This window comes from the organism of the source record quoted next, unplaced genomic scaffold, assembly GCF_019419815.1.
Source record: "Pyrus x bretschneideri cultivar Hongxiangsu unplaced genomic scaffold, Pyrus_bretschneideri_v1 Contig14, whole genome shotgun sequence".
Classification (NCBI taxonomy): Eukaryota; Viridiplantae; Streptophyta; class Magnoliopsida; order Rosales; family Rosaceae; genus Pyrus; species Pyrus x bretschneideri.
The window spans coordinates 2221777-2236230 of record NW_025999435.1 but is presented as its reverse complement, the minus strand read 5'-3'; the positions used below and the strand labels follow the sequence as shown (position 1 = coordinate 2236230).

At 35.2% G+C, this 14454-nt stretch overlaps 1 protein-coding gene and 1 pseudogene across 1 annotated transcript; both read right to left on the bottom strand.

The window, feature by feature from the left end:
* Positions 1-3452: 3452 nt before the first annotated feature.
* LOC125475299 (general transcriptional corepressor tupA-like) lies at positions 3453-7422 on the bottom strand. Its single transcript, XM_048580013.1, has 7 exons — positions 7300-7422; positions 7035-7202; positions 6784-6924; positions 5259-5276; positions 5039-5158; positions 4227-4340; positions 3453-3866 (listed from the first exon to the last, which is right to left on the bottom strand). Exons 1-7 carry the CDS (start codon positions 7420-7422, stop codon positions 3453-3455), a joined length of 1098 nt encoding a protein of 365 aa, XP_048435970.1.
* Positions 4254-13079, bottom strand: LOC103960412 (annotated as a pseudogene).
* Positions 13080-14454: the final 1375 nt, after the last annotated feature.

Below are 14454 nucleotides of genomic sequence, written 5' to 3'. Positions count from 1 at the left end.
GAAAGAGTCAAATAATTTAATTTAAATTTTTAATGCAGAGTCATGTTAACAACCAATAGAATAAAAACTAAAACTAATTTTGATTATTTTTTTAATAGTTAATATAACACTAGGCCCAATAAAATAATAAAATAAATATTTGACACATGCATTCGAAAAAAAAAGGATTTAGTACTTGTATTCAATTTGCCACATCAGTCATCAAATAAAATTTTGACATATTATATTTGACATCTCATTTGAAGATACTCTTAGGAAGGTGTAGTCAAATTTGGATTTGATAGGACTTGATAGTATTTTAATAAGACTTTAAAATCCGGGTTTAGTCAATTAGATTTTAAAAGATTTTGAAATCCATGTATAGTCAAATTAAGATTTTAAATGATTTTAAAGAATACATCCAAATTCATAGGTAGTCGATTATGATTTTAAAAAGTCCACAAGAGTCCAGGTGCAATGAAAAATTATATCAAAGATTTGCAAGGATTTTAGTGAATGATGGATTTTGATGGATTTGAGAGTGGGTGGTATAGATACCAAACACCTTAAATAATCCAAGCTCCACCCATAAGATTTCATTTCTCCTCTATTAAGGCCATCTCCAACCAAATGGTCCAGAGGACCGAAAATAGCCTGAAAATCACCTCCAACCGAGGGCCAGGCCGGAGGGCTCGTGGGCCCCATAGAATCTAAAAGTGCCCAAGGGCTGACCCAATCCAGCTAGCCAGCTTGCTCGGGGCTAGCCAGAAATTTAAGAATTGTTGTCGGATATAACCAACAACATTGTTATTATTCTTGTCGGTTATATCCGATAGTATCCGACAACATTGTTATTAATCTTGTCGGTTATATCTGATAGGAATTCTTAAACAAATTTTTTAATCCAACGGCTAGTTGACGTCAACTAACTGTTATTTTTGAATTTTTTTTTATTTACAAATTTTTTTTCCTATAACTTCTATTTTTAAATTCTTTTTTTTTTTATAACCTCTATTTTACAAAATTTATTTCATATTTTTTTTAAATTCCATTTTTTCCTATAACTTCTATTTTACAAAATTTGTTTCATATTTTTTTTAAATTCCATTTTTTTCCTATAACTTTTATTTTACAAAATTTGTTTCATATTTTTTTTTAAATTCTCTTTTTTTTCCTATAACTTCTTAAGCCATTGTACAACATTAAATTAAATTAAGTAACATGAAACAACATTAAACAATATGAAAAAACATTAAATAACATTAACCAACGTAAAAAAAACATTAAACAACATGAAATTTAAACAACATTTTTTAAAACATTTAACAACATAAAACTTAAACACCTACTCCATGTTTCTTCTGGCCCAAAGATGTGCAACAAGATCCTGTAGTAAGTACTTGTTTGTGGCACGGGAACGTATCATTTCATAGCCCCTCATGTACTTATTTACAGAGATACTACCAGTTCTTGGATTGAAAGGCAAATTAGGCCCATCATATATTTATAGAGATACTACCAGCCCACTCGCCTCCTCACTTTGCATCGCTGTCAGTGTCACGGTCGAGGGAAGGAGTAAATCAAGATCTAATGGTTAAAACATTCGGAGTAACATCCAAGAATTTTTGTTCCATCAACAGTCTTAACTAGATAGTGGAGATGTCGCATCCCGACCCGGGGTCCACCACATCCCAGGCCCGACCCGGAATGTCCACTAGGATCCCGAATCGAGCTATGCTAGCCGACACGCCTTGATTTCGGTCGGGGTGTATCAGGAGCAGTGGGGTTCCTCTGTATTTTTACTACAAGAGAAACTTGGCTTCTAGTTCCATTATGACAGTGCAGAGATGACTCACACTAATCTTACTCTTACAGATAGATTTGCAGTTTCATCAATTTCATAACCTTACCCTTTTTACATTTCATTGGCACCACAGATGAATTAGAGCATGACACCGGATAACAGAGATCAAAGAGAACCCACAATTGAATACTCGAAGATAAACAATTCGCCACTCTAAGGAATCCACCAAAGAGATAAGAGTTTATGGATAGGAAGAAAAACACTCTTCACTAAACCAAGTTTAAAAGTAATTCTTAATTTCTGAATAATTGTATTTCCATACGTAAGTAGTGGTTTTACATAGTTAGGCATGGAACAACCTTCTACCTTCCATGAAGAGGTTACTAAGCATAAACTTAATGTAAGACTAATCATGAACTTAAATGAAAATATGAACCATTTTAAAATTAAATATGATGAATGCACCATGATAATTAGACGAGTCCAAATTCGGTGTCAAAGCATCTTGAAGAGATGCTGCAAAATAACCAAAATTCTATTTTTTGGAAAAACGATATAGTATCTACACTAAGAAGGGTGGAGGAGTAATGTGGTTTAAATTAAAGAGTCAAATTAAAAATAAAAATAAATAAATAAATAAAACACGTAACTTCATAAAAGAATCTCTCTTATGGCAAACTGAACAGTCACTTTTTAAATTTATAGAGTAACTGTTCATCAGCTAAATATTAAAAAAATAATAAGACTCTAGCCTTGAGTTAGGAGAAAAAAAGAGACATAAGATTGTTTTAAAAAATAAGTGGGTTGAGTTTGAATTGTTAATAGTAAAATATTCAAAGTTCGTTAAAATATAGAGTGTTGCTATAAATGAAAAGTTGAGTTGAGTAGCTAAATTAATTTTTTAACATTGTTTATTATCTTGTTTAACGAAAATTTAGAGCTTCTCTTGGATATGCTCTTAAACAATGCAATCCAAGAATTATACTGTAGAACTCTAATCATTCATGATTAGTTATTACAAATGATAAAAAAAGAGAGTATAAAATTAAGAGCATGAAGCATTGAGGTTAAGAGCTCGTTTGGAAGTGTTTTTAAAATAACCTATAACAAAAACACTTAAAAGTACAAAAAATGTTTCATATATATAATACAAAAAATAAAAAATAAAAACAAAAACAGTTAACAAACATACTTGACGATATCACATATTGTATTTCGGGCTTGTCTTCAATAATTGGAGACTACTGAGTAGTCCGGAAAATGAATGACAAAGATGAAAAAGATTTCTTAAAGTAACCCTTCACGCTTATTTCCTAGACTACCAAGCGGTCCGGAACTATTGAACAAAATTGTTGTATTTCACTTTGCTACAGGAAAAGGCACAAGGAACAGCGAAAAAGAGAAGAAGAAAAGATTAGGAAAAAGCAAAAAATGGGTTTATCAGGAAATGTCTTAACAAACAAGGGTTTCACATCACTGTACAAATTCTAAATTCTAATCAATCAGTGGCTTATTCCAACTTTAAACTTGGTTTATCAAACTAACCTACACACAAAAAATAGTTAAAAACAAAGAGTTCGTAAACTGCAACCTCAGAGCACTCTTTCTGCTTTTAACTTCTGAGAAAATCACATTGCCAACACTGATGGACAGCCCTTCGCCAAAAGGATCAAAAATAAGAATCCAGATATCCGTACGTATGCCTTCTGTTATACTGTAGCAAGCTGGCGTATGTTCGGTCCCAGATTCCTATATACAGAGACTCATCATCAGGACTCATTGATGCACCGGATATCTCCCCAAAGAAATCAATCTCTTGCCGCCCTTTGTAATCTGCCTTTGTGCTATATATATGCACAAAATATGCAGGTTCCACGACCACCATGAACTGACCATCTGATGAAAAGCGAATTGACCTAGCAGCACCAAAGTTATTCTTCAGAACGGCAACTGGCAATGAAAGATTTCTTATGTCCCAGACTCGGGAAGTCTTGTCCTGGTTTCCGGTGGCAAATATGCGACCATCAGGATGCCATGCTGACGCAAAAGAGTAATCCAGATGACCAACGACCTTAGCAATAGTCTGAAATGACAAAAAAAAAAAAAAAAAAAAAAAAGCAAAGTTGTATATAGTTAGTAAACTGTTCCCATCTTTGAAAATAAAACCTGGAAAATGCTTTTAGGTGTAAATTTGGAATTTAGAAGCACAACTGCTCTGCTAACACGAAGTTAAGTTATACTAAAAAATAAACAAAAAGTAGACATCTCCACGCTGAACAATTATAAAAACAACTGTGTAAGCAAAAATCTGTTATCGTATTTTTCCACCATTAACCATTTCCTCAAAGTCTACATGTCTCGCGTTCAATTTTCAAACAGTTTACCTCATCTTATTAGCAAAAATATTTCTACGGAAAGAAACGCAACAAAATAAGTTGCAGACAAGAGTATCATGATCAGAAAAAAGATCCTTCCCATTCTGCGAATCCATGAGCAATGCATCTACATGATCACCAACAACCGCAACAAGCCTACAATCTGGGCTTATTGATGTATGCTGCAAATAAGGTCAGCTCCACGTTAAGAAAAGGAGTTATGGGAGGAATAACCACAGAAACCAACACATTAATTCCAGTTTAAGCAATTGCAGATCACTTCCAGTTTACAAGCACTTAAGTATATTGCACTCTTCTATTTCAAAGAGGTAATTTGTTTGAAGTCTGCAAAATATTTTCAATACTAGGATTGGCTCAATCAACATTTTGTGCTTTTAAGGAGACGGTCAATGAAGAAAAATTTGGCAAGTGGCATCGACCTTAGTTGGAGAGGAAAATTGTTCCTATGTCATTAGCTGAAAAGGAAAATTGCTTCAATTTATCTATAAAAGAACGAAATGTCCATCAAGCTAAACCAAAATATGAAATTAGTCTGCGACCTACACCAGTCACCAATTTCCTTTTATTTTAAAAATTGTCCTTGTCCTCAGCACAACCAATTGAACAAAATAAAACTGATTTGAAAGCTTGACTTCCTAGTTGACATCTCAACAATTTCCAAATATATCAGAAATAATACTCTTCAATGCACAACTTAGCCTTCTAATATTAATATCTAGGGAGGTTGGAGTCAATGAAACTCACAGAAAGTGAAAGTGTAAAGACAAATATGTAGATTCTTAGTATAGAAATAGAAAAAGGTGGGTAAGTTTATCTGACCGAAACCATCCATATCAATTAAGTTCTTAGGATGACTCACATTCACTGGCCAAGGGAAACGAAAGTGATTCAAAAGCTGAAACTTCTCCATGTCATATTCTCTTATGCCGCAGTCATTATTGGATGCCATGAAATGCATTCCACCCCTGAAAAAGCGTTTCTATATCAAGTTGTGTTTTATTAAAAGAAAAAATTCAGACGAACAGATTTTCAGAACTAGCTAAAATACCCCAATCTATCGTATATTTATGATGGCTTACTCCTTGTTTATCAAGAGACTGCAGATAAAGACAGAAAAATATGATTTAATACTTAACTGAACATTAACCATACTTAACTCAACATTAACCAGAAAAATAATCCTTCAACAGACTAAAGCGCTAGTTTGCATCTGATAATGACAAATATAGAATTACAAGAAACAAATTACATCCAACAAGAAATGAGCGCCTAAAATGCCATCAGTAGCTACCACATCGGTTGAATTTAATCATTTCATTAACAAACCATTGCGGAAACCAAAGATATGAATGCACGGACTAGGTCAAACCATTCTTACTAGTAGTACAACAAAAGAGCAACAAAACCACTTTCCTTATCCAAAAACTGAGCTCAGTGCGGATCCTAGTACACCGGATTAGTTATGCACTTTCCTAATCTAATTCCTAACCAGCATTTGTTCCAGGTTCAAGTCCAGAAGGTGTCTCTTAAGTTGCCTATCCAAGAACAGCTTCCATTACCCTCAACCTCAAGACTATTCCAAAAAGTTTTCACATACTTCAACAAACACTTACTGGCACACTGTCACTGATATCCAATATTAGTCGGTTCTTACATTTCATTTAACTTAAATTCAGTCAAACATTTTACAAGATATTTAGAAAATTCCCTGTCCATACTAGAATCTCAGCTTCTACATGCAACAATCTTGTGTACAAAATGGTACTCACACTCAATACAACGTGTAAAAAATAAATATTAACCACCCCTTTCACAAAAGTTAATAATATTATTACAAAATTCATTTTTGTTTTCCTAGGTAGAAAGTATTAATTTCAAGACAGAAATTACAAGCACCACACAACATAGCTCATAATATAAAAACCAAGCTATTCATGTCTGACTCCCCTGAAAGCCGCTATTGCCAGTTGTTCTGATTGGTAAAGGACAAACAAAACTGGAGTTAAAACTCTGGTAGCGAGGTCATATCTCTACCCCAAAAAGAAGTAATTTTCCAAGATCAAATACGGTAACCAAATTTCCAGCCAGCTAATGGCATTCGCTCTTTTCTTGACAAGTCAATGGCAAAGCAAAATCATCAGAATGGCAGGATCCCAGACAAGTCTAATTGTCAGATTTACCAAACAATACGTCTAATGTGGAAATACTTAACTCTCATCAAACAGCCATGCACTGTCAACACGCTATTGAGATGTAAACATTAGAAACTCACTTTACAAGTAAACTCTCCTTAAAAGCCACCAGCAACAAGAAAATTGTCCTTGACTGCCAGTGTGCTTATCTGAGTCTGCATAAAACCCTCCAATAAACTTCCTGCATGTTTCTGCAAGACCATAGAACTTGGCAATCTTAAACTATGGACATAAGTAGAGGACAAATAGCAATTATAAGGAACACTTCAACGTAAGTAACATAATTGGGAGGGGGAAGGAGAGAGCATAAACCAACAAAAGCTGAAAAAAAATGAAAAACAATCCATTTGATTACTTTATTTTCTTTCAAAGAAACTAGATCATACAAATTATGTACAGGAGGTTGTACTACCTCTGTTGGGGCAACATGTCCTGCAAAATTGAGAACCTCAGACAAATTCCAAACCTGGAAATAAAGGATTGTAGGTTTAACCAGTCTTGTATTATGGAATAAGTCATAGTAATTTCCACCTTGCTGCATTTGTTTGCACTCCTGGTCAAAGTTAACACATATTATCAGTGACGTCTGCTAACTTCAATAGTGACTTGCTAATTGGGGAAATGAAATGAAATGAAGAAAATGCTCGAGAACAAGAAGAAAACCTTGTCCACAGCTTCCCCAGATAAAGGGATGTTCTCATAATTCCTGTACTGTTCTAGCCTCGTCAATCTGTATTTTTCCCTTGTTATCTTCAATCTGTCCCATGGAATACCTTGAATGTCCTTTCCCTTTCTCGCTTGTGCAGATGACGTATCTGACACTTTGGTAAGCTGCTCAAATTCAAGAACAAGGGATTTCAAGTCCATTTAGTACAACAGGAAAAAAAAAGGATTGAACAATGGGAGCCAAGAGTTGATGGAAACAAACCATGTCATACTCATCAAGACCCATATCTCCACCTTGATTTTCTTCCTCCACATCCTTGACAAAATCAGACATGTCCCCTCCATCCGCCATATAATCGAACTGATAGCCCTGCTGGTAAGACATGCTCTATCTGCATTCAAGTTCACAATTTCAACATCTTCGATACAATTCCAGCACACTTACTAATCACCGAACACACCCAGACATACTTTTCTGGCATCTTTGTCATTATGAGGAAGTTTGACTGGAGCTTCTCGCATCTGTATAATGCCTGCAATTTGAAATTAGACACCCTATGAGATCTTGTGGAGAATTTCCAAACGCAGCTCTGATCACATAATCCTTATTACACTCAATTCATAACTCATAAGTAATTGCTGTAAGAGTAACTAGGCAAAATAAGTTCAAGCTCATACAGAAATTTCATCCTGTAAACTGTTTTTCGAACAATACTGTTTTGTTTTCATGCATATCCTAGATACCAACAAAACTATGAAATGGATATTTTAATAACACTACTACCTTGATATGATTGATTGGAAATCAAATACAACTTCCCGTGAACTCAATTCCACGTCACCAACCTGCTCACTCAACGAGCAACAACAGCAGTAAGTAATAGAGCTGCGCAATATCATTCTTGCCATGTTGAAGTAGCAAATAACATAGTGAATTATCTGTACCTAGTACATAAGTATGTGAACAACGATGCATTTAAACAAGTGCAGAGATATGAATAATAAAAACCTGAATTTCTGACCTTCTGATGATTCACCATGAAAATGGCTTTGGAGCAGTAAATAAATTCTAGCAGCAGAGACCTGCTGCATATTCTCATTAAGCAGCATCATCTGAAAGCCTTGGTGCAGAACATCGAAACTGTGTCGTATGGATACAATTTAGGAAATGTGAGTTGATACTGCAAAATCACAATTTTCCAAAAACTAGATATGAAGACCACAAGGAATATTACAATCAAATAAGATTCTAACGAATTGTTTTGTTTTCATATTAACTTATTTAACATCTTAAAATGCCCACCAAGATGCCCTTTTTCAATCCTACCCCCCCATTTCTTCTATAGAAATTTTACAAATAACCCCTTGTACTCTTGCTTGTATCCCTTGTGTATCCATCGTATATGCCTCACACATATCCATCCCATACCCAAAAATCAAAATTTCCAAGAAATTAACAAGATACAGATTTGGAATATCTGATATCCATGAAGGCATCATGGAGATATATTGGTATTGGATCCTGCATTCTCAAGATTTTGGGGTAACCATGCTATGAAATTATATAAGATGACATACCTCCTCTGAATAGGTAGGAGATAAAAGTTCTAGTTTTCTTGAATTTCTAGCCGCTTCACAAAGTGGAGTAAAAATGTAGTCCCTTCATTAAGCAAGCAACATTCATTCACATCCTCATGTTGCATATACTTGCACACGGACTCTGATAGAAATGCACTCCACTCCTCAACAGAACCGTCAACCAGGTCACCAGGTCCAGTGAGTCATCAGATGGTGCATGAGTAACAAACAATGATGGTCTAGAAAACACCCTAATTTCTGTCAGATGTCTATTCTTTCATATGCCAATGGATATCCTGTGCAAATAATTGAGATATATAAGAACAATAAAAAACAAAAACAAATAATTTACAGTGACAAGCAGAGGCAATTAGATATCCGCAGCACCAACTGTTTCAGATTACAGCTTCCCATACTATTGAAGTTTGCACCAAACAAGCATAGATTACCTCTTGATAATAGTTTTAAAAATTGATAAAACAAAATAAATAAAGCATATCATCTAAAGTCATTAAATAGAAATTTTGGGATAAAAAAAAAATTGTTCTGTTTTTTAAAAAAAAAAAAAAAAGGAAAAAAAGAAGCCAACGTAAGAACTAGAGAGCAGAAGCAATCCTACTGGTTACTACTGTGGTATCAAAGATCTGTGTGATCATTATGTTTCAAAGATCTTTCCAAAATGAATCTAAAATTCTGGACTAACCTCTAAATGCTACAGAAAGGGTCTTTACAAGCCTTAAAAAAGCACAAAAGACAACTTATAGGTAGATACTGTAAATTTACAGCTTGAGGCAGCTCAATCACATACTGCAGCATAGTAAGATAGGTCATCCACAACAAATCAGAAGGCACTTATGCGAAATGCTACCGAGACAGTAAGGCAAAGTTGAGAGATAAGAACAAAAATGCTCCTGAACAGACAAGTTGGCCAAACCATTCAACATAAGATACACAAACAAACAATTCATTCAAGTAGTTGTCCATGAGTTCCAATATTGTCACATTTTCTTAATTCATTCCTTTAAATAGTCAATAATGGCTTAAAGGTCCATGCACAGATGTAAAATGCATGGCCACTCATAAAATTTACATGCTGATACAGAAACAAATAGACTTGTTACCGTGCTTCCTTAATTGTGCATGTGCTCACACAACACAAAATGTCACATTAAATTCAACACTTCTCAAAATTAAAACCAGTATAGAAGTAGTTCAATGTTTTATCGATGCAATATTTCTTAAATGCAAATTAGATGTTCTCTATGCACAATTCTTTATGAGCACTGGATTGAGGTTTATTTGGTTAGGGTTTGATTGTGGGGCTTAGGGATATAAAGGTAAAGGCCTAAGAAATAAAAGCCATAGGAATTTTTTATTTTTATTTTTTTGTCATTTTCTAGGGCATTAAATGTATCATATTCCCACCTAAAAGATAGAACCAAATAAAGAAAAGAAATGATTGAAAATATACATAAAGAGGAAAAAGACATTTTCATGTAATAGAAATAGTTGAAAACTACAGTATGGAAGAAAAGACGAATTAGAGAGACAAACCATGTGGCATATGCTATCTGTAGTTGAAGAGCTTCGTCCCAATTGTTAGCTTTAATAAGCCCTTTAATAAGATGAAAGAATGTATCCAGCTCTGGAAAACCACCATGCCTCATCATGTCTGCAAACATCTCCAGTGCCTTACCGACCTTATTTGCATGTGAAAGACTCTCAATCAATGAAGTGTACATATTCTTGTTCACAGATGTAAACGGTGAAGATGACGAAATCTCTTTAAGCAGCTCAAGAGCCACTTCCAACATTCCAGCCTTTACAAAATTATCAATCAGAACTTCGTATATGTGAGTAATTGGCACTGTGTCACATTCACTCATCTCATTTGAAAGCCCAAGAGAGGTCATGAACTCTCTATTGTAACCTTCAATAACATTACAGTAGCCTACCATATGCTTAGGCCAATGTGTTTGTTTCATTTCATCCAAAAGCTTATGAGCTTCATCCAGTAGTCCAGTTGAACAGCAATGATTTATCAAAACCCCCTAGGAGATAAAATTTGGAGCACAACCCTCAGAGCTCATTTGTTTAAAAAGCTCAACACACTTTTCGATATTACCTGCTTTCCCAAAGCCATCTATCATTGCGGTATAAGTCACAACATTCGGATAACACCCTTTTTCTTCCATCATCAGCATAAGCTTATAGGCTTCATCTGTTTTTCCAACTTTACACAGGGCATCAATCATCTCTGTGTAGATAACAACATTTGGTGCACAAGAGTGTTCTAACATTTTGGACAAGACTTTTGAAGCGAGATCCAGTCTTTTATCCTTAAACAACCTATCAATCAAAGAACTGTACGTATACACATTTGGACTGTACCCTTGCTCTGACATCTTAGCAAACACCTCTTGTGCTTCATCTAGCTTCCCATGCTTGCAAAATCCATCTATAAGAGCATCATAACTAATATGGTTAGGTTCACAACCTTCTTCTGACATAGCATGCAATAAATCACGGGCCTCTTTAACCTTGTGTGCTTTGCATAAACCATCCACCAAAGCCCCACATCAACATCAGGGACGTCCACATTACCTCTCATTCTCTCATATATCTGGCAAGCCTTTTCAATTCTACCAGCTTTACAATGACCATCAATTAAAGCAGTATAAGTAATAACATTAGGACTGCAACCTTCAGCCAACATCATCTCAAAGAGTTGATCAGCATCAGACACCTTCTTTGCTTTAAGGTATGCATGTATAAGAGCAGTATATGTCACCACGTTTGGAGCACAACCATTTCGTATCATTTCATTAAACCAGCTCCGAGATTGTTCAATAAGACCAGCTTTACAAAAACTATCAATTAAAATAGTATAGGTATAGACATCAGGAACAATACTATTCCTTTTCATTTCTTTAAACAACAAAAATGCTTGTTCTACCTTGGAGGCATTACACAAAAAGCCAATAACATTAGCATACGTATTAGTGTCAGGAACAAAACCCCTGTTCATCATTTCGCTGACAACCTTATAGGCTTTCTCAAATTTTCCGGCACCGCAAAGACACCATGCAAAATTGCTCACATTGACCTTACTTAGCATAACCCCTGCATCAAGCATCTCGCCATAAGCTTTTTCAGACAAATCTAACATCTTACCATCAATCAAGATATTGTAAACCACGTAGCCTGTCTGGCACTCACATCTTACCATTTTCTTAAGTAACTTATGAGCATAAGAGTGATCTCCGGACCTACAATAAGCATGTACAAGAGAACTAAATATCTGAGGGCTTGGAATACGACCTTCTGTGATCATCCTACTAAGAATTCTCTTGCACCTACCGAGCTGTCTTTTCTTCAAACACCCACAAAGCAAAGTCCTATAGGTCACAACATTAGGAATGCAAGAATCGCATCGCATTCTGTTCAAAAAATCCTTAGCTTCCTCAACAAGTGAAGCTTCGCACAACCCAGATATCATGTTCGTCTAAAGAATAGTATTGGGCACAAACTCTTCCGTCTCAACCAATGCGAGAGCTTCCTTCCACCTCCCAGCTTTGCAAAGGGTGTGAACAAATGAACCAAATGTATACTCATCCATCTTAAACCCTGAATCCAACATCTCCACATGGACCAAGTGTGCTGTGTCCAACTTATCTGCTTCTAGAACCACTTGAACTTAAGCATTGTAAGTTGCTTGAGTTGGCTTGTATCCGATATCCTTAAGCCTCCCCAGCTCTTCCAAAGCTACATTCCACAACCCATTTTGGCAGTACTTCCGAATCAACACATTAAGCAACTTCCTAAGCACCTCTCTATCATCACCCTTAATTTCTTGCAGAAAATGTTCCGCTACCCTCTTATTACCACACTCCAATAACTCTAACAGCGCGTTGTACACAGGAGCAGTGTGACTATACCCAATTTGTTTACCTGCACATATGAAAAATTTCACACCCAATTCAGGATTTTGTATAAGCTTCAACACCTCCACCACCAGAGTTTCATTCAGATTATCCCTAAACTGCCTAAGAAACTTCTGGGTTCATCAAACTCATCATTATTATTCCTGATAGCATTCGAAATCAAAATGGCATTGTTAGAAAACTTAGCTGATTCAAATTTTGGTATCGAAGACCCACCACCAGCACTGGTATCCAACACCGAATCGCGCAGAGAGGCGAATTCCTCTGCTGAAATAGACTCAACTCCAGAACTCTCCGGCTTGAACAAATAGTTGGGATCGAACAGACCATCGAGATTGTCCTGCCAAGAAGTGCAAAGTAATCTGGGAAAGCAAAGCTTTAGACATTGGTGGGAGGATTTGAATGGAGAAGGGAATGGTTGTGATGGGTTTGTGGAGAAAAATGGGTTGGACTTCAGAGGGGACGGAGATATGGCGGAAATTGATTGCCAGAGGAGAGTTTTCAACCGCCTTCTGCTCATTTTTGAGCTGCGAGAAGCTTGGAGCAGGGGATTGTTTTCAGGGTTTATGCTGGGGTTTTGTTTTCAGGCCGGGTTTAAAACTCGTTTTGAAAAAGACTAAAAAGCGCTTTTAGCTGTATTTGGAAGCAAAACACTGTGTGTCTTTGACTGAAATTGGTTTTAGAGAAATTTCTGATGCTTCTTCCAAGAAATATTTAAGTTTTTTTTTTCAAGATTTACTGGCATTTTACTAAGAATTGTTTCAAAAAATATTTTCAGATATTTTAAAAACACATCCAAATAAGCTTTTCAAGTGTTTTTATTTAAAAATGTAACTCTTCAAATATAAGTTTGTTGAACTATGTCGCAGTTTGACAACTAAAATTTGTTCATTCACAATTTTACTCCAACTGACTCCACACATTTTATAGTATTTTTAGGAGCTTTGTAGTGTAATTACCATTTCTAAGAAAAACTTCAAAAAAAAAAAAAAAGGATATTTTTAGGTTGGGTACCAATTGAAAAATCAATCCAATCATCTTATAAATATCACTGTACTTCAGAATAATGGAATGATTGCTACTCAATCTCACTAAATTTTTTGGTAACTAGTGGCCGGCCAACCAACTTTCAGGTGACTTTTATGGCAATCCTTGACTTTTTCGATGATCGAATGGTCAACTCTCTAATGAATGATGACCAGTAGATCAATCCTAAACCATTTTGAAAGAAAACATGATTTCAAAATGTCTTTAATAGGATTTGAACTCAAAACTACAAAATAAAATTATCAACAAACCGAATTCGGATCGGATCAAACTTAATTCATATCCAGATCCATTTATAATCAAAATAATGGATTCAAATCATTAGATCTAACTTGTCAATCCATGTCCCATTTAGCATCGAATCAGATCAAATTAAGACCTAGCAAAGTTAGAATATCATTAGCAACCTCATTCTTTTATTATATATTTTTTTATTTTTGAGTTTTATCACAAATGGTACTTTATGTTTTGTCAATGCATCAATTTGGTCCCTTATATTTCAAACTCATTTATCTGTTACTCCAATTCATCAGTGTGATGTGTGGGACCCATAGGGGCCTATAAAGCCAATCATAATGATGCCATATGGACTAATCCTTCGTTTTTTTTTTTCTTTTTTTTTTTTTTCTGAACAAACACTATTCTCTATACTAAAGGGGTGAGTTAGTGGGCTAGCCATAATAATGTTGTTCGAATTCACCGTTGGCAAAAATCAAACCTAAAACTTCTCAATTACAAATGAAGCTGAATACCACTAAACTGTAATACTAAGTGACTAATCCTTCTTCTTTTTTAAATAATTTAAAATTCTAAAATAATAAACAACCACTCTCACTCCTTGTATCCAC

What these genes read in the sequence shown, in the direction of transcription:
- LOC125475299 (XM_048580013.1), bottom strand. Translation starts at nt 7,422, where the DNA reads ATGTCTTACCAGCAGGGCTATCAGTTCGATTATATGGCGGATGGAGGG. An exon ending in CTGGGGAAGCTGTGGACAAG is followed by an intron (nt 6,925 to 7,034) that starts GTTTTCTTCTTG and finishes AACTTTGACCAG; the next exon opens with GAGTGCAAACAAATGCAGCA. An exon ending in GTTTCCCTTGGCCAGTGAAT is followed by an intron (nt 4,341 to 5,038) that starts GTGAGTCATCCT and finishes CCTTATTTGCAG; the next exon opens with CATACATCAATAAGCCCAGA.